Source organism: Leucoraja erinacea, chromosome 1 (assembly GCF_028641065.1).
Source record: "Leucoraja erinacea ecotype New England chromosome 1, Leri_hhj_1, whole genome shotgun sequence".
Lineage (NCBI taxonomy): Eukaryota > Metazoa > Chordata > Chondrichthyes > Rajiformes > Rajidae > Leucoraja > Leucoraja erinaceus.
The window spans coordinates 152,856,874-152,877,348 of record NC_073377.1 but is presented as its reverse complement, the minus strand read 5'-3'; the positions used below and the strand labels follow the sequence as shown (position 1 = coordinate 152,877,348).

General features: G+C 41.3%; 1 protein-coding gene across 4 annotated transcripts in view; it reads left to right on the top strand.

Moving 5' to 3' along the window:
- fstl5 (follistatin-like 5) overlaps window positions 1–20,475 on the top strand; it is a 740,079-nt gene that overhangs the window by 381,941 nt on the left and 337,663 nt on the right. For all 4 annotated transcript variants that reach the window (XM_055646031.1, XM_055646038.1, XM_055646027.1 and 1 more), the window contains 2 exons: window positions 5,593–5,789; window positions 12,139–12,259. In XM_055646031.1, coding sequence (XP_055502006.1) covers window positions 5,593–5,789; window positions 12,139–12,259 — 318 coding nt within the window. The remainder of the gene's footprint in view (window positions 1–5,592; window positions 5,790–12,138; window positions 12,260–20,475) is intronic.

The following is a 20,475-nucleotide window of genomic DNA, read 5'->3' as shown; positions in this document are numbered from 1 at the left end:
GACAGTTCATGTTCAGTACTTCAGAAGGAGATCAGTATTCCAGTTTCATGTTCTCTGGATCACTAATTTAATAGCTCTTTATTATTCTGTATCAGCAACCACTACAGCATCTCTTGGGTGTGGAATTGTTGAGAGTTGATTTCTTCCATATGGTGGGACTGATTAGTGATGTAAACTGGGCATTATTCATTTAGCTGCAGTATGATAAATCAGTGCATTCTGGTATTCCAAACACTACCACAAATATAGCTGTCTGTCCGTAAAGAAAAATAAAATCAGGTTGTCATCATCTGCAGAACTGATGCATGAAACTTCAACCACCTCACTGCCACATTAAAGAAGATAAATGCAACTTACCTCTGTTTTGAAGTACTTGGAGGAAATTGAATCTATCATCCTTGCTGGCAGAAAATTCATGCTTTATGAGGAATGTGCTTGAAGAAGCAGCTTTGATTATTTTGACAATGTAGGAGTGATGAGAACACACCATGAAATATCCAAAGATAGATTTGCTGATAGCTTTGATACATTTGCTGGAAATGTTGTAGAAGCTTGATACAACTAAGAAGTGATCCTCATAAGGTGATTGCGATACTACACTTGACTGCCGATCTTGAAGTCTAATAATAGATTTTTAAATAACTTCTGATAAAAGGATGTAAAATAGGATGAGCAAAATTGGTGGAAATCTCTTGCGGGGGATTTATACCCATTTATCATCCCATGAAATTGTGCATTAGATTTAAAACTTGCTACAGTAATGCCTGCTAGGGTGTAACATGGGAAAATAAGAATTGGCAGGTGTAAAGAACCCTTCTAGTTTGTTTCCTACTTTTCTGGTCCTTGGATTATGTAAGAATAATGGAAACATTGTTGCCCTTAATGTGTAGGGAGAAGATACAAAAGTGGGGTAACAGAGAGCTAGTGTGAAGAGGGATCAATGGGTGGCATGGACTCGGTAGGCCAAGGGGCTTATTTCCATTCTCTAACTTTCAATTATTTAATTTAACAAATCCCAGCGATCACTCTCCATATATTAGTTACAAAAATCCAGACTGAGGAAAGTCCCAGTGATGACGTTTTTTCGTAATCCAAGATCCTAGAATTTTAGTGCAACTATATAAATGAATCAGACCAGCGGCGACAGAATGCTTGCTGTGTAGGCCACATACAAACTGACAGTCATAATGTGGTACAGCTTCAGTCCCACTATAAAAAGGTGTCGCAACCTGAACTGAGAAGATATATCTCACTCTGAACTAATTGTGAAGCCACAGCTGCCACTTAGCCACCTTAGACATCACTTCCAGGTGAGGTCAAAGTGTTTTAAACATGCTTTGAAAGGAAGAACAATGACACAGCAACATGTGCCCTCACAGACCCTGATGGCTGTGTAATCTCAGTCTTTGAGGCAGACCGCAGAACATCTTCAACCTCTCCTTCTGCAGTCTAAGGTTCCCGCATGCTTCAAAGGAGGATTTATCGTTGAGGTGTTAACACCCAGAAAGTTGACGCTGCAAACTCTCTCCATTACTGATCCACAAAAGAAAACTGACACGTGGCCTCTGAACTTCCCCTTTCTGAAGGCAATGATCAGTTCCTTGGTTTTGCTGACATTGAACAATTGTTGTTGGTGCAGCATCACTCAACATGTGTTACAAGTTGACAACCACAGCTTCTGCATGTAGCATGCAGTTTGGACTCCATCGTCTCGAAGCACAATGGCTATGACCATCACCGCCCATCATTTCAAGAGAAATCCTCCGTCTACCAACCACTCTACATGGACTTTCTGGATCTCATTAAAGCCTTTGACTTTGTCAAACTGAGAGGGCATGTGAAGCATCCGTCACAATTTTAAGAGCATCTGTTCATCTCTGAGAGTGAATGGTTGACAATGACCTGATGAGCTATGACACACCGTATAGCAAACAGCAGGTAAACCCTTCTGTAATGATCACAATAAAATTTGATTCCTTTCTTGAAGATGAACGCAAGTCCAGTGCCTGTCCCCATCTAAAGGGCCTGTCCCACAGGTGACTTTTTTGGCGACGGGCGGACGATAGGCTGTCACCACATGGTGGCAGGGTGACGTGGCGTGATGCCTGTATTGTCATGAGCTGTTGCCTCGAGTCTAGTGGCCTTTTTCTTGTCGCCGCTTGGATTTTGAAATGTTCAACACCTCTTGGCGACAGTTCGCTTGCCTTGCGTGACCTCTCCTGGCGTAGGTGCTGTTGTAGGCTGTCACCAGGTTGATGCCTTGAGATGTTGGCTGTCGCCGGTTGCTGACTTCGGTGAATTCAAGTGGCGGCAGCCTACGTCATGCTACGTCAATCGGCGACAGTATTGGCGTCACGAGAAGTCGTGTTGCGTCATTTAAAAAAAAGTGCACTTCTCCACCTACCTTCAGCTGACGTTGTCAGGATCGTAGCTTGTTGGGGGCTGACATAGATTGACTTCAGTTGCCGTGGGCTGTTGTAGGTGCTATCGTGGGTTGACATCGCATGCCACAACGAATTGTGACTCCAATAGACGTAGCTTATCGTAGCTTGACGTCGACTTTGAGACAGCCTGTCGTAGACATTGTCGTGGGATGCTGTTTCTCGGTGTCATGCCACGACAGTGACTGTGGCCGACTGTCGCCAAAAAAGTTGCCTAAGTGGGACAGGCCCTTGAGGCCTCACCAACAGCTTGAAAAACTGTCGTGTCCCAACTTCTATAGTCAATTTCCTGACTGATAAATGTCAGCACGACAAAGGCCTTCTTCACCACCCTATCAATCTGTGGGGTCAGTTTCAAGGAACTATATACTTGTACTCCAAGATTCCCTTGTCCTAAAACACTCCCCAGGACCCTTGCCTGCGCTGTGAAATTCCTACTCTGGTTTGAATTCCAAAATGCAATCCCTCACGTTTCCCGGTATTAAATTCTATTTGCCATTTTTCGGCCTATTTACCCAGCTGTTAAAGATCCCGCTGTATTTCTTGATATCCTGTCCACGATACCACCTATTTTTGGATCATCTCCAAACTTACTAATCATGCCTTGTTCATTTTCTTCCAAATCATTGATATCAAAAACAAACAGCAACTCATGAGTCCAACACTGATTTGTGAGTCCAACACTGATTTGTGAGACATACCACCAGTCACAGGCTTCCAATCCAAAAAGCAACCACCCACGACTATCCTCTGCTTCCTACCAGGAAGCCAGATATGTATCTAGCTAGCCAGCTGTCCCCGGATCTGACCTTTCAGAGCAGTGGACCATGCTGAATCTAATGGCACACGAGTACTGATCTGAACAAATGTGTCTGCAACAGTAAAGTAAAGATTGGTGTTGACCAAAGCTGTGGCCAGTGATGGAAATCGCTTTCAAAATATGAAGGGGACCAGGGGACAGGGGGGGGACACAATTTCTTGGCGGCCGCACGCGCATGCACACACTCACACGCGAGGCTTCGATGGCTTCTGCCGTGGACCCTGTGAACGGTAATTACAGCTCAATCCAGCGCTAAATGCAGCTCAACTCTGCCTGTCTCTCCGGGTTAACCTCCAGCCTTGCCTGGACTGACGGAATACCAGTCCGGAGCATTAGAGCCAGCGCTGCTTCTCCGCACTGGCTGCAAGCATGGGCCATATATCCCGTAAGTCCAGACAGGGCTGTAGGTTAACCCGGCGGGAGAGGCAGTGTGAGCTGGGTTTAGCACTGCTTCTCTGTGCTGACTGTGGGCCTGGGGGCACCGTGCCCGTCTGACTCCCGACCTCTCTGGGTACTCCCGGGCCTGGGGGGGGGGGGGCACTCTGGTGGGGACGGGGATGGTCCAGTGGCGGTTTGGCAGCGATTGCAGCGCCGGAGATCGATCCTGCCTGCGGATGAGGCGCAGGACTGTGTCCAGAGCTGCCGTTGTGACCTTATGACCCGGGCACATCTCCCTCTTCCAATCACCGCACCCTATCCTCAGTCCCACTGCTATACATCCGCCTCTGACCGAAACCTCCCTCCTTCAATCATCGCATTGCATTATCATGTCCCGCCCCCATTGTCTGCTGACCGACGTATCTCTCATCCAATCAGGGTCCTCGATCAGCAGTCCCACCCCCACTGTCTCGCGGTAAGCTGAGATTTCACCGGATTTTCAAATCCGGATCACACAAACTGGGGGGGCAATCGTCCCCCACCTCTCAAAACAGAGGACGTTCCCCCTGCCCCCCCCCCCAGGATTTCCGCCACTGGCTGTGGCATTGTCCTACTCTTTATCTCACTTCATTTCACTGCATTTCTGCACTTCACCTCTTACAAGCTTCCCACTGCTATGTACCAGAGTCAGCCTGATATCATCCATCACATTGGATGTTTGCTTATGTATGCTTAAGGAGGACAAGTTCTGAGTCATTGTTGACATTAACTGAAGTGTACGACAGAATGGGCCTTATGCTTAAGTTCCGCTAAACAAATATTTTCTGTAGTTATAATAATAAACTTCCATGACTGGACCGTGGTATATGTTAACCATTTCCATATCACAGGAGCCACCACTCAGTGAAGGTAGGCATTGCCAAGGGATGGCTCCTCAGATATGGAAGTAGTTTGCCATTATCCTCAATCTACCATTATCTTCAGTGCACTAGCTCAGGCTTTGACTTTGAAAGGAATATTCAACAATGAAGATCCAGCTAAGAGCTCATGGTCTACCAGGCAATAGCGACCCCTCTTGAACTACCTGCAAAAGGCATCTGAAGAACGGGAGAGGTAGCCAACTGCTGTCTTCCAAAAATCCTCAGATCTCAAATGCAGGATCAGTGAATCAGTACGATCATCATTTCCAGATAAATGACCACAGCCCGAGCCTCTAATCACACTCTGTTTGCCACAATGGGGCAGCCATGTACTGTTCATGCCCAACATCAACACTCTTTTCCAATCACCATCATGACAAAGTTTCTGAAAGGCACAGACAAACCGATTTCTCTGTTTTTGTTTATTGTCCGTTGGCTAACGATTTCATGTCAATACTCTTTTGGGTTATTACAGCATCTTAGCGAAACGTAAGCATCATGTTCTCCTGATTGATATAATTATAGACTGGATAACACATTTGCATTGAATCATTCTGTGTGATTGTAATAGAGAGATTCATGTAAAAATATTATTCGGAGCAGTGTCTAACTTATGTTGCGTTTAGTCTATTACTTTTGCTTAGCTAACAGGAGCAATGAATCACTCTGTGTGTGTCATTAAAGTGCACTAGAGATACACCCTTAACTCATTGATCTGTGTGTTATGATAGTTCAAAGAATGGCAGACACAAGTGCCCATTGCTATTGTTACCACATCACATTGATTAACATACACGCGCATTGAATTCCTCTGGGTGTTATTATAGTTCATCAGCTAACACACTCAAGTTGAATTCTGGCGTGCATTATTTTCAGCGAAGGCAATTATTTGCATAATGTTAGAATCTGTTTAGTATCAGAAGAAGGCATGCTGAATCTTGGCTTGACTTTTAATACCTGCTGTAATTTGTATTCTGAATTGATGGTATCATTCGCAGTGAACCATCACTAATCCCTTGTCTTTCTGTTCCAGGTGACAAGTGCAAATTGATTGAATACAGCAAACTGAAAAACATGTTACTGGATGTCCAGAATCAAAAATACATCCGACACCAAAATAAAAAAGAAAATAATGACAAAATGTCTCTCAAAAAGTTGCTGGTGGATAACATGTTTGAATATTTTGATTCAAATGATGACGGGCTTGTGGACAGCAATGAACTTGCTCAGGTAGGTTAAAGAGTGTATGGGATTGAAAGCGATAATTAGTTGTGCACTTTTCATTTCAAATGTAAGATGCTAAGGCTTTGGTTCATGAAAATTCAATTGACTTCCATTGTAACGGTGAATTCCAATAGTAAAATATTATGGAGTCACCAGTCATATGTACTAACCATATGCCTCAGCATATTAATAATAAAAGGCAAAATAATTACGAGTAGCTTTGGAATCAATTCTTAATTGCCTTAATTAAAACCAGACTATAAGATGGCTTTATGCGAGAAGGTGCAGACAGCTCAATAAACTGATCACACCTTACATTTTTATTTAAATTGCTCATTGACCTTCCTTCCACCGTTCAGTCAGCAATATCAATACTTGCAACATGCTGTGCCCTTCTCTCTATCTGTTCCTTCTCAGTGACTCTAAATAATGCATGGCTCAACACTTGTGGAAAACTAATCACATAAACATCAGTTTGGGAACTGTAGTGGCCATCGATCAATCATACATGTGATCAAGTCATGCATATGACTTGCATATATGAAAAGTTAATCTTATTACCCTTCACATATCAATATCAGTTGGCAGTCAACAAACTGGCTTTTCGTCAGCTCTGGAATCATTCAGATTGTATCTGAACAAAGACAATGAATATCAAGTGCAAATAAGAATTACAATGTTTACGGTTTACTTGTACCAACACAAGTATCAATGATGTAGTGTTCATATTCTGTAGACATCAAGGGCCTTGAGTTTACAGATGAAAAATCCCTTACAGTGAGGTTTTTGCAGAACTTTGCCAAAAGCAAAGCAGGAGCAATACCAGAGAGAGACATCGTAATTAACTGTCGCAGGCTCACTTCTAAACATAGGGACAGACTGTGCTGTCTCAAACGGAGGCTGTGAACACAAATGAGGAAGGAAAGAGTCTGAAGAAGGGTTTCGACCGGAAATGTTGCCTATTTCTTTCGCTCCATAGATGCTGCCTCACCCGCTGAGTTTCTCCAGCATTTTTGTCTACCTTCAATTTTCCAGCATCTGCAGTTCCTTCTTAAACAAAAGGAAATAGAGCGACATCCTGCAGGTTGAAGAAGGGTCCCGACCTGAAACGTCACCTATCTATGTTCTTCAGGGATGCTGCCTTGACCCGCTGAAATATTCCAGCACTTTGGGACTTATTTTGTAAACCAGCACCTGCAGTTCCTTGTTGCTACATCTAGAAGGCTAAGCTGATGGCTTAGCTAAATAGTCTGTTTTTGTGGCCCATATCAACCAATACAATTCAATGCTCTGCTCCTTCCCAATGGCCTTGCAAATTATTCTTCTCAAGTGCTTATCCAGTCCACTGTGAAACGCACCGTTTGATTCTACTTCTATCAGCCCTCTGACGGTGAATTCCAAATCATAGTAGCCTTTGTGTGAAACAAGTATTCCTCAGACGTTGTGCTACTTGTTGTTCAATATAGAAAATGTTCACCTCCTCCCGCAGCCCAATCTTTGAACCATCTGAAAACGGGAAGTTTCCCTCTAACTTTTCATTCAACTTGCTGAAGGTGATGAGATAAATAAATGACCATGTTTCAGAAATCTGCACTCTTCCCGTCCCGATTCTGACACGAGTGCCCTTGTAAACCCCTTTGCATTCTTATCATAAAAATTCTTGCCTCAAGATCCCAGTCTACTTCTTGGGGTTTCTGTTAGCCTGTTATAACATATGGTGTGAATGTGCTTGATGCCTGCAGAGTGCAGCAGGTTTCAAAACTCTCCTTCTGCCTTGTGCACTAAACATGCAATTTGATATTCGGTTCTCGACCCGAAACGCCATCTATTCCTTTTCTCCAGAGATGCTGTCTGACCTGCTAAGTCACTCCAGCTTTTTGTGTCTATGCAGTTTGATAGTCTTGGTGAACTGAACTATATTTTAGTTCTGCTGACCCATTCAAGTTTGACTGTGTGACCTTTTACCACACTGTTTAATATTCTTTATATGACATCCACTGCCTTTTGGGTGTGATTACCTAAAGCCTACAATGCTCATGTGAGAAATAAGTTATGCTACTTGCAGACTTTATGCAATCTAGCTGTTAGCAAGTCTCCGTTTACTTACATGTCATCCCTTATCATGTCTTTAATGATTCTCGTTAATTTCTAACCTCCAACCATGAAATGTACTTCGAATAGGATTAATTATCTTTTTGAAAGCCATTAGCAAGACAGTGTTCTGTGAAGACCTTTGTACAATTTCTTTGTTCGAATCTGTGTGTAAAGAATTCCACAGGAATGAATGCAAGAATGAACATAATGAAAAGACTCAGTAGCTGAAATACTTTCAAGCTCTCTGATCTACAGTATGTTGGCTATGCTTTAGACACCCGCTATCTTTGCTTGAGTTTACTTGAATTTGAAACAAACCATCTGATCTTACGGTTCTGTTGGCTTTAAAAAAAAATTGATAATTGTTTTTTGAAAATAATTGAAGTTTAAAGAAAGTCTTGTCAACTTGAGTTAAAATATTATATTGGTGATGGTTTTTGTATTGTTTATTTGCCATTTATTTGAATATATGAAACCAGTGAGTCTGGTTCCTTGGGGCAAACTCAGCTCAGTTCTTAATGTATATTGTGTATATATATTTCGCAATGGTTTTAGATAATTAACAAACTGTGAAGAGGGAAAACCATTGAACTAAACTGTCGAATTGGAATAAAACTCAAAAGTGCAGATTCAGACAATACATTATTTGTATTCATTTATCACATAAAATTTAATTGCATTAACATTCTAGCAAACCAAGTGGGAGAAATTCATTATCAGCTACATGCATTGAATATGTAATATGGTTTGCTTTGTGCATTTTATTCTGCTATCGTAATTTCTTTCTAGAGACTTTAGTTTCTACCTCGCATCATGTTGGTCAGTTTGGAAAATATCTTACCAGTTTTTGATGAATGCTTAATGGTGCAACCGAGGAGCAAACAAATATCTGGCATATATAGCACTATTTGACCTTGGGCTCCAAAAGATCCGATTGGAAAATACATTCCCATTGCTCTTTTCAGACCTTAGACTGCCACAGTCAAATGAAGATTGTAACAGTCCTTGAAATTGGATGATGCACGCCACATGATTCAATTTTAATGAAAAATCACCCATACAGAAAAATCATGAAGATACAGCTAATGCAAATGTTTGGAGTTTTCCTTAGACTTTTCTGAGCATCTGTGCACCCACGCCATGGAGTTTATACACATATAATGACAATAATTCTTGGTTTGACTCCATGCAAGCATGATCCATGGACAGTGAAGGGCTCTTGTATAGCATCATATCTTCACAGTGTTAGTGAACATCCAGTGTTACAGTAGGTCAACATCCATTTAAGGAAGGTGGACAAAAAATGCTGGAGAAACTCAGCGGGTGAGGCAGCATCTATGGAGAGAAGAAATAGGCGACGTTTCGGGTCGAGACCCTTCTTCAGACTGATGTCAGGGGGGGCGGGAGATAGGATGTAGGTGGGGACAGTTGGGCGAGGGAGAACTGGGAAGGGGGAGGTGAAGGAGGGAGAAAGCAAGGACTATCTAAAATTAGAGAAGTCAATGTTCATACCGCTGGGGTGTAAACTACCCAAGCAAAAATATGAGGTGCTGATCCTCCAATTTGCGCTGGGCCTCACTCTGGCAATAGAGGAGGCCCAGGACAGAAAGGTCAGAGTGGGACTGGGAGGGGGAGTTGAAGTGCTGAGCAACCGGGCGATCAGGTTGGTTAAGACGGACTGGGCGGAGGTGTTCAGCAAGGCGATCGCCGAGCCTGCGCTTGGCCTCGCCAATGTAGAGACATTGACAGCTAGAACAGCGGATGCAGTAGATGAGGTTGGAGGAGGTGCAGGAAAACCTCTGCCTCACCTGGAAAGACTGATTTGGTCCTTGGATGTAGTCGAGGGGGAAGACATGCGTGAATGCTTCCCAGGCAGTCCAACCTCTGAAACCTCTTGAAACAATAACTCTCATTCATTCTCTCCTGAGCCCTGAATTTCAGCCTGGTCTTGGACCCCATTCTCTCCATTCAACACAGTTCATAATAGCTATCTATCCTCCACAATTACCGTTCATCTTCATTGCCATATATCTCTCTCTCCTTTATTCAGGAGAAAGATGTCGCAATTGGTGAATTCAAAAGGGGAAACTAATTCCAGAACATATCATTAAAAGTGAGGAGGTATTAGATGCCTGAGTGGTCATAAACGTGAATTAATCCCCAGAGCCGAATGAGATATAAGAATACTTAAGTTTATAGAAAAATCCATGATATTGGAACTTTTTATAAATTTCTGAGGTCCATTTGCAAATATCTAAATCTTTCTGAAGTTCTGACAGATGGTTAAGATTAATGCCCGTGTCCCACTTAGGAAACCTGAACGGAAACCTCTGGCGACCTTGTGCCCCACCCAAGGTTTCCGTGTGGTTCCCGGAGGTTTTTGTCAGTCCTACTACCTGGTTCCACTACCTGCAACCTCCGGCAACCACCTGCAACCTCCGGGAACCACACGGAAACCTTGGGTGGGGGGCAAAGTCTCCAGAGGTTTCTGTTAAGGTTTCCTAAGTGGGGCAGGGGCATTAGGATATGCCTTTGACATCTGTCAAGGTTTTCTTCAGCATATGTTGGGCAGACTGATAGTTCTTAATAATTATTTTGTGAGCAGAAGGCTTCAATGATAAATATTGCAAGTTCTTCTCCAAGGAAGTTTTCACTGGGAGTTTGGCACAAGGTGAGTGCAGGCATTAATGGATAGGGAAGCTGAGAGTGTGGGCAGTTCACTGCTGTGGGACATTTATGGACCTTTATATTTTAGTTTCAATTGTATGGATGACAAAGATGTTTTCCTGCAGCTGCGAATCTGTGACAGCAGTTCTAATTGATCTTAAGGACTGGCTGGCTTGGCTGTGCTCGAAAATAGAGTTGGCTAGAACAATGACTAGGCCGGCCCCAGGTAATGACTCCTGAGGCTTCAAGCCCAGAATATCCTGAAGGCTTATCAATAGTTCATTATGGTTAAGTGAAATGTGGTTTACATGTACAAATAGATTAAAACAAATGTGGAGTATAGTAGGGGAAAAATTGATTCAAGTGGAAATAACTTGAACAATTAGAAATTAATTAAAAACATTAGGAAAGAATTATACAGGTACATGGATATGACAGGTTTAGATGGAAATGTGCCAAACGCATGCAGGTGGGACTAGTGTAGATGGAACATATTGGCCGACGTGGGCAAGTTGGGCCGATTGGCCTGTTGCACACTGTAAGACTCTATGACACTATAATTTAAAAAAATATATGTAAAAATAACTTAAAATAAAAAAAATATTCTTGCATTTTTAATTGAGATCAGTAAACCTAATCAACTGAATGGCAGCCATACTTGTTGTAAAACTGATGGCTCCATGTGAAGAAGGGTATCGACCCGAAACGTCATCTATTCCTTCTCTCCAGAGATGCTGCCTGTCCTGCTGAATTACTCCAGCTTTTTGTGTCAATGTTCGGCTCCATGTGAAATACTGTCCTCGCTTCCCCTCAACTCTGGATGGTTGTGCTCCATCCATGGCTCTTTAGTGAGTCCAGTGGCGGAACTGGAGAGTGGATGCACTGACGTCTGACTTCTAGCTCACCCCTGACTTCCAAATTTCCTTGCACGGCCAGTAAACTGACCCATGAAGTGGATGTTGCTGGTAGTTCTCCAGGAACCATCCCACCAGAAACATATCTTTCAGTCCAGAATACCTTTCACTGTTTATCACTGCCTATGATAGCACTCCACTCAAGTGGGAACGAGTAGACAATTTCTGATAATGTACAGTAGATGTGAATTTTATAGCTTTCAAGAAGGGAAAATAACAGAATGTAATAAAATCTGACAGTGATAGAAAATGTGCGAAAATACACAGTTGATAGATGCTGAAGACAAAAACTAATGCATCTAAGAAAGTAAATCCAGTTAAAGAGACGTGTGTAGCTTATATATTTAGAAATATTTAAAAGCATGGAAGTAATGTGTAGTGTTATCAGTAAATTATTGCCCATCAGTAAGTCACACAGATATCGTTTAAGGAACCTGACAGGTTGGAATAGCTAATATATGTTTATTGTGTTGACATTTGTTTAAATGAGATTTGTCAGGCTTTCTTGAAGGCTCCTTTTTCTCCTGCATATTGCATATTGCAACAGTTTTGCATTTCTGTTGCTGATTCATAAATTAAAAGTTGTTCTTCTGTTGTCCTTACTTCAGTGTAAATATGTACAAAGTTCAGACTTTACATGATGATGAGTAATGAGTCCAGTATTTTTTTTCTTTTACCAGGTAATTAAACAGGATAGGCTCGGAAAGGATCGCTCTCAGTGTTCATTATTTGATCTGCTGAAATATGATGACTATAATAGTGACAAGCATCTGACACAGGAGGAATTCTACAGAGCATTCCGTAAGTCTAAAATAATCTGGATTAATGTATCTGAATGTTCGTTTCATAACTATGATGATGCACAAAGATAGATACAAATGCTGGAGTAACTCAGCAGGACAAGCTGCATCTCTGGAGGGAAGAAATGGGTGGCGTTTCAGGACGAGACCCTTCTTCAGACTGAGTCAGGGGAGAGGGAAACTGGAGATATGGAAGGGTACAAAGAGAATGTAAAACGACAGTTCAAAGCAGACAATGATCAAGGAAATGTAGAATGGTTCATTCTGTCTGAAGAATGGTCCAGTCTGAATAAGGGTTTCAGCCCGAAACGTTGCCTATTTCCTTCGCACCATAGATGCTGCTGCACCCGCTGAGTTTCTCCAGCTTTTTTGTGTACCCTAGAATGGTTCATTGTTGGCTGAGGGGAAGCTGACCACAAGGCATACACACAGTAAAATTAATTGGAGGTCAGTGAAACTAGTCGGGAGAACTAGGGTGGGGGAGGGACGGAGAGCGAGGGAAAGTGAGGGTTACTTGGAGAAATCAAATGTATTACCACTGAGTTGTAAAGTGCCCAAGTGAAAAATGAGTTGCTGTTCCTCTACTTTGCATTTGGCCTCACTCAACCAGTGCTGTTGTGGCAGTGGATCTCCAGCATTTTGTATTTATCTTCGATGTAAACCAGCATCTGCAGTCCCTTCGTGCTCATAACTACGATCGGTCGCTTTGAAACAATTGCAAATTCATGAAGTTACATTGCATTAGGCAGCTTAATTCTAAATTGACCATAGAATGTGCATACTGCTGGTACAATTAACTGTACTTTTGCCTTTAAGTAGAAAATATAATTGCAATCAACGTATTCGTCTTTAAGTGCTAGAAAGCTCAACTTGCCAATTAACACCTTTCAGCTGGTTAGAGAAGTGATGATAACAGTTTTATATCTTTGTGCATTGGGATACCATCACAAGGCTAAATCAGCAACTTATGCTGATTCACACACTAGCCATGTTGAATTCTACAGCATTGGTGTTGAATCGCGGGAGATGAAAAGGTTCACAAAATATTACAACCCACAGCGCTTAATAGAGCTGTCGTCTAAAATTTAAAAGCATTTTGAGGGCTTAAAAACAATTTTGAAAGCACATCAAAAGGAAGGAGCGGTGGATGAAAATGAATGAATAGAACAATCAAAATGGAAGCACAAGCAGATTCTTTAGGAAAAGGATGAAGCCAAAAGAACCCTAAACATGACCATTGCAAAGATAGTGCTTACCAATGCTGAACGTGAAATTGCACCATGGATGGTAATTATAGCCTTTAGCTGAATGCTATATATATAGTGCTTGCAGTATCTCCTAAGTGCATCGTATTGCAGAGTAAAATTGTTCTTTAGTATGGGTGCTTCTTACCGCACAGCACAATATGTTGCCTTTCAATCTATTCCAATTTACAGCATACATATACTTCAGTGTGGCACCACTGCCACTGAAACATGCAACTTTCCACACTCATTCACATAGTAGATCATTGAAACACAAACCCGATTACTTACTGGCATCAGAATTGGTTTAGGTTGGAACTTTCATTCACAAAGCTCAATAAAGCAACTCTGCTGTTTTGCAGGAAAGGAAGTTAATGTGTCCATTCATTCATCTTTGAAAACTTAATTAGCTGAAGTTCACATCATTATTCTGGATAATTTGCAAATATATTTGTTGAGGCCAATCATTTTTCTCAAGTTCTTCCTCACAATTCAGTTACGTACCATTAGACTTCTGGCCTTTTATTGGTCTTATTTTCAACAGTTCAGTATGTCCAGAGTTTTGTGGACTGACTAGAGGAAAATATCAGGGGTGCACATTGATGCTTTCAGGAAATCATTCCCCAACTTAATGACTTGGCAGACACAAAAGGTTGGAGTAACTTCATGGGACTCGCTGAGTTACTCCAGTCTTTTGTTTCTGTCTTCAGTTTAAACCAGCATCTGCAGTTCCTCCCTATACTCAATGACTTTGCATCTTACGTTAGAACTTGCCTTGTTGCTTCTGCTGACCAGATATGTTAACTCCTGCATCTGCTTTGCCACAGAAACTCTTTGTAAGTACAATATCAAAGTTGGTATCATGGGGGAAGAAAATTGTGTTTCTATCAAAGGAATTGTTTGATTTGAGAAAATGATTCACCGCTAGTGTTTGCAAAGTTATGTACTGCCAGAAATACAACTCTTCATCAAGTAGAGTCAACACATGTTAGGTAATCAATCTGAACCAATAATGCAAAAGCAAGTTCTGTGGATTGTAGGAAACTATAATAATATAGCATATGCTGAAAATTATCAGCAGTTCAAACTGCCTCTGTGAAGAGACCAACAGAGTAAGTGGTTCAGATTGATAATCTTTCATTGGAATCATCAATATATTGTGCATTCCTTTCTAACTTTAATTTAGAATCCATGCAAATGAGAATGGAATCAAGGAGAGAGTTTGTATTTATCAAATGCATCTTATGTCTTGTATCTATTGAAATTGTCCTTTTTTGTTCATCCTGGTGCAGTTAGATTATTCTACCAACTTAATATTTGTACCTCAGATTCAGATTCAGATTCAATTTTAATTGTCATTGTCAGTGTACAGTACAGAGACAACGAAATGCATTAACAACGAAATGCATTGAAATGAAATCGAAATGAAATAGCTGTGAAATTCTCCTTGTGTAATCAATGATTGAATGTAATGGATAAATTCAATGCCACAATTTCATATCAAATCTGCTGTTTACACTTCTTTAATGAAAAATACTCGAGGATTTTGCAAGTTAAATTTTTGGATCGTAGACTATTAGAAAATTTTGGGAGAACTTGTTGAGATTTGCTTTTCTACTAACATCTTGGAACTTTGAAGAATTCTTTGTTATATTTTAGTTTTCTATGTTTAATACCCAGATTCAGATATTGTCTCGCTAACCAACTCAAAATTGAATGTGATTTAGGTGAGAAAGGACCTATAAAGCTCTTTCTTCCAACGGTTAATGTACCGCAAGGTCAGTGTGTGGTTGCCTTAGCCTGAGTTCAGGGAAGTCTGCTGTGGTTCCTGGTCCTTGACTCTTAAGTCGTGCAGGGCTTCTCTCTGCTGGGTTAGGTTGTACTACAGTCTCCTCTCAAGAATGAATCCATTAATTAGCACATCTTCCAGCAGATCCGCGTGGATCTCAAAGGGAGATTTCCTCGCAATGTTGCAAACAACTCAATCAAAATCTGCACGGATTTTAAAACCATCCCTAAACCCAAAACCCAAAGTGCACCTATTCATGTTCTCTTGGGATGTTGCCTGATCTGTTGAGTTACACACTGTTGAGACTACAAAGTATTACTGAGGTGAGTATTTGCAGCATTATATCAATCTTTCGATAATTCTCGCTATCAAATATGTTATCTCTGGCTTCCAATTAGACACTGAACTTGCATTGACAAAATTGAATTACTTTCCCCTTATGAATTGTTCCATTTATGACAATTTTCTTCTTTGCTTGAAAAATTAAAAGCTAATTTCATATTAATTGGAAGGGGAGGTGTGGTTTTAAAGTGAGCAAGTTATTCTGATGCTATATTTGTTACTAGAAATGAACAATTAGTCACCTTTAACCATGAACTAATGATACTTTAATGCTTCTGCAATGCCTAATGAGCTTATGCCAAATAAAATCATCCATTTTCATTAATGCAGCCAGACGTGGACAATTACATTCAAATGATTGATGAACTACAAAGCAAAGCTAGTCTTAACGTGAACTAATGTAGAAAATTAATGATAGTTTTTGGAGGGACAAAAACATTCAATAATTAATATTCGCAGATTGTACCAGATATTGTTGGAAAAATAATATTGTGAACAAATCCCAAGATTTCAGGGTGATGAAGATGTATATGACGTTCCAATTCACCTCATCTGTGATTTCCAGCATTTTATTATTAACCCCCTGGAAACATTGCCGACCTTCTCATGAGCATCAAGTGATGGCAAGGAATTTAAAGACCATGAATTTTACCAATGATCCTGTGCATTTTATAAAATAATATTTATAGATTATCCTTACTCTTTGATTTATGATCTCTCTTTCGTGCTTGCTCGTTCTTTCGCTCGCTTTCTCTTTCACTCTTTCTCTCTCTTTCACTCTCTCTAATTCTCTTTTGCTCTCTCTCGTTCTCTCTCTCTTTGCTCTCTCTTGATCTCTCATTCTCTCTCTCACTCTTTCATTCTCTCATTGTTTACTCTCTCTTGCTCTCTCCCTTTTGTTCTCTCGTTCTCTCTTTCTTTCTTTCTTTCTCTCTCTCTCTCTCTCTCTCTTCCTCTCTCTTTAGCTCTCTCTCATTCTCTCTTTCTTTCTCTCCCTCTCAGACCCCCAAGATAATAATCTCAGGCTTACTTCCACTACATGTGAGTGAGGGTAAGAATGGGAAGAGAACAGATTAATGCACAGAGGAAGAGTTGGTGCAAGGGGCAAGGATTCAATTTTTTGGATCATTGAGATATCTTCAGGTGCAGAAGTGACCTATACAAGAAGGATGAGTTGCACCAGAGCTGGAAGGTGAACATTTAGAGGTACAAAATGCAGGAATGTTGTGGAGCATTGGAAGAATAAATTATGTCTTGAGGAAAAGGGAAAAATCACCAGTTTTCCGGGGACTGCATAGAGATACACTCAAATGAAGTTTGTTTTTCTGCAAAAGAAAGTTGGGGTGATTTTAGTTGAAATGCTGAGAATTTGAGATGGAACGTTTAGGTGGAACAACATAACTTATTTTCAATAATCTAAGTTACCAGCCAGTCGTCTTAAAATCACAGCCAGGTCACTCGAGTAGTTAGGAATAAATCCTTGCATAAAATTTGGTTGAAGGGTGCAACTTTTCTGGAAAACGAAGAGTAAACATTATCTTGGTGAAGTATTTACTGGTCAAAAATGTTATAACCATATAACCAGATAACAATTACAGCACGGAAAACAGGCCATCTCGGCCCTTCAATTCCGTGCCGAAAACTTATTTTCCCCTAGTCCCATCTACCTGCACTCAGACCATAACCCTCCATTCCTTTCCCATCCATATACCTATCCAATTTATTTTTTAATTATAAAATTGAACCTGCCTCCACCACTTCCACTGGAAGCTCATTCCACACAGCTACCACTCTCTGAGTAAAGATGTTCCCCCTCATGTTACCCCTAAACTTCTGTCCCTTAATTGTCAAGTCATGTCCTCTTGTTTGAATCTTCCCTACTCTCAATGGGGAAACGCTTGTCCACGTCAACTCTGTCTATCCCTCTCATCATTTTAAAGACCGCTATCAAGTCCCCCCTTAACCTTAATGAATAAGAAACAAATGGACAAAAATAGATTCAGAAAGATCAGGATTTCACTGTAAAATAAAGAAAGATTGAAAGGTAAAATAATCTACTTCATATATTCCTAAATCTGTGGGTGGAAATTTAATTTGGCAATAGCAAAAAATGGTGCCACTGAATCAACAACCTGATCTTCAATGTTCAATGTATTTTTTTAGTGATGTAGTAGATGCTGACAAGGATTACATTTATTGCCCATCCTTAATTGGTCTTTGGAAGGTGGCTGTGAGCAGTGATGAAGTGTGAATCGGACGGGAACTTACAGGTGGCGGTGAATTTATGTGCCTGCTCTCCTTGTACTTGGTGATAGAAGTCACGGGTTTGAGAGAGGCTGTTAGAGTAACAGAGGTGAGAAACTGCAGTGTAATTTGCAGAAGGTGCTCTACAGCCATTTCCTCTGCAACAAAGTATCACTCCAGCCATCGGAATGATTTTCTCCTCCTGTCTGTTAGCTTCAGTTTTATCAGGCTCCCTGGTGCCCCCTCAATCAAACTCTGCTTTGATATTAGTGTGGCATGGTGGTGCAGCAGTAAAGTTGCTGCCTTACAGTGCTTGCAGTCGCAGAGACCCGGGTTCCACCCTGACCACGAATGCTGTCTGTATGGAGTTTGTGCATTCTCCTCGTGACCACATGGGTTTCCTCCAAGATCTTTGGTTCCTCCCACACTTCAAAGACGTACAGGTCTGTAGGTTAATTGGCTTGGTGTACGTGTAAAATTGCCCTTAGTGTCTAGAATGGTGTTAGTGTGCAGGGATTGCTGGTTGGCACGGACTCGGTGGGCCTAAGGGCCTGCCTAAACTACACTAAAAAAATATTAAAGACAGTCCTTAACTCACCTCTGAAATTCAGCTCTTTGATCTATATTTAGACCAAGACTGATGAGATAAAGCCTGGTGGAACCAAAACTGTACTTTGTTGAGCAGGTTATTGAAGAGTAAATGTTGTTCAACTGCCTCGACAATTACCTTATTTTACTCCCATCATTTTACTGATGATTGAGAGTAGACTGAATGGGTAGTAATTAACTGAAGTGGATTTGCCTTGGATTTTGTGAATGGGATGTATCTGATCATTGGTTGGTAGATGGCAGTTATAGCTACTGGAACAGTTCAGCAAGTTACAACTTGCCCAAGTATTCTATGCCACTGCCACAATGTTATCCTGGTCCGTGACTTTAGCCGTGTCCTCAAGCATTCTCTAATATCATAGGGAGTGAAATTAATTGACCGCTGACTGCATTTTGTGATGGTGGATCTCATCAGCTTAGTCTTAAGAGAGGAGGCAGAGATGCATTTTTAATTAAGGAGAACGTCACAGCAGTAGTCTGAAATAAAATTAATTTACCATACTGTTCAACTGACAATACTTTTATAGAACCGTCCACCTATATTCCCTGATTTCTCTGTTCTACAACACTCTCCAGGGCATTGCCATTTCATATAGCAATCCTGCCCTGGATAGACAAACCAAAGTTTAGCATCTGAGTCTGAGTTAAATCCCATTTGCCATTCTTTGGTCTACCTCCCTAGCTAATCTGGATCTTGTTGTAAACTAATGGCCTTGTCCCACGGTACCAGTTCATTCCAAGAGCTCGCCAAAGTTTGCCCCGATTCGAAATCGGAGATTTACGTTAATGGCCGCTCGGCGGTACTCGGGGCTCTGGTGGACATTTTTCAACATGTTGAAAAATCTTCACGAGTCTTCCCGAGCTTACCTGCCATTAGCGAGTCTTCCCAAGTACCTGCCGTTAGCGTAGGAGCCGCTAAGAGACATCCCCAAGCTCCGACATACCTGCTACATTCATTCTCCATCCTTACCACAAGTTTGATTTTTTTTAAACTCGGGAGAATTAAACTCTTGGAATGAACTCGTACCGTGGGACAGGGCCATTAGATATACTCTTTCACCATTTACTATAACACCAATTTTGGTATTGTCTGCAAATTTACTAACAATGTTAACTGCCTTGTCATTCAAATCATTAATGTATATAACAAACAGCAGTGGACCCAGCACCAACCCCTGTGGCACACCACTGGTCATAGGCCTCCATTCAGAAAAAACAACCTTTCACAAATGCCCTTTGACACCTCCTCCAAGCCAATTTTTGAATCTAATTCACTCACTTTGCATTCCATGTGATCTACACTTCCAGAAAAAAGCCTTGATAAAGTCCATACACATAATGTCCATTACCTTGCCCTTATTAATCCTTTTTGTGAACCTCTTCAAAAAAAGCTATCAGGTTTGGGAGACTTGCACTATCCCTAATCAGTCAGTGCCTATCCATATGCTGATAGACCCTGTTCCTAAGAATTTCCTCCCACAACTTTCCTATTGATAGCATGGTGGCACAGCGGTAGAGTTGCTGCCTTACAGTGCTTACAGCGCCAGAGACCCAGGTTCGATCCTGGCTACGGGTGCTTGTCTGTATGGGGTTTGTACGTTCTCCCCGTGACCTGCATGGGTTTTCTCAGAAAACTTTGGTTTCCTCCCACACTCCAAAGACATACAGGTTTATAGGTTAATTGTCTTGGTATTTAAAATAAATGTAAAATTTGTCCCTAGTGCAGGATACTGTTAATATGCAGGGATCACTGGCCAGCACAGACTCGGTGGGCCAAAGGGCCTGTTTCCATGGTGTATTCCATGGTGGATAAAGATTTATCCATGAGTAGTTGCTCTACTCAACAGCCAAAAATCTGTAGCCTCCCTTTGATCTGGTATTTTGTTGGTTCACATGCTTGATCATTAATATTTTATTATTATGAATGTTTAGTGTTTTCTGAGTCATTTGTAACTGTCACTGTATGTCATGTTGTTACTTGTGGGCGGA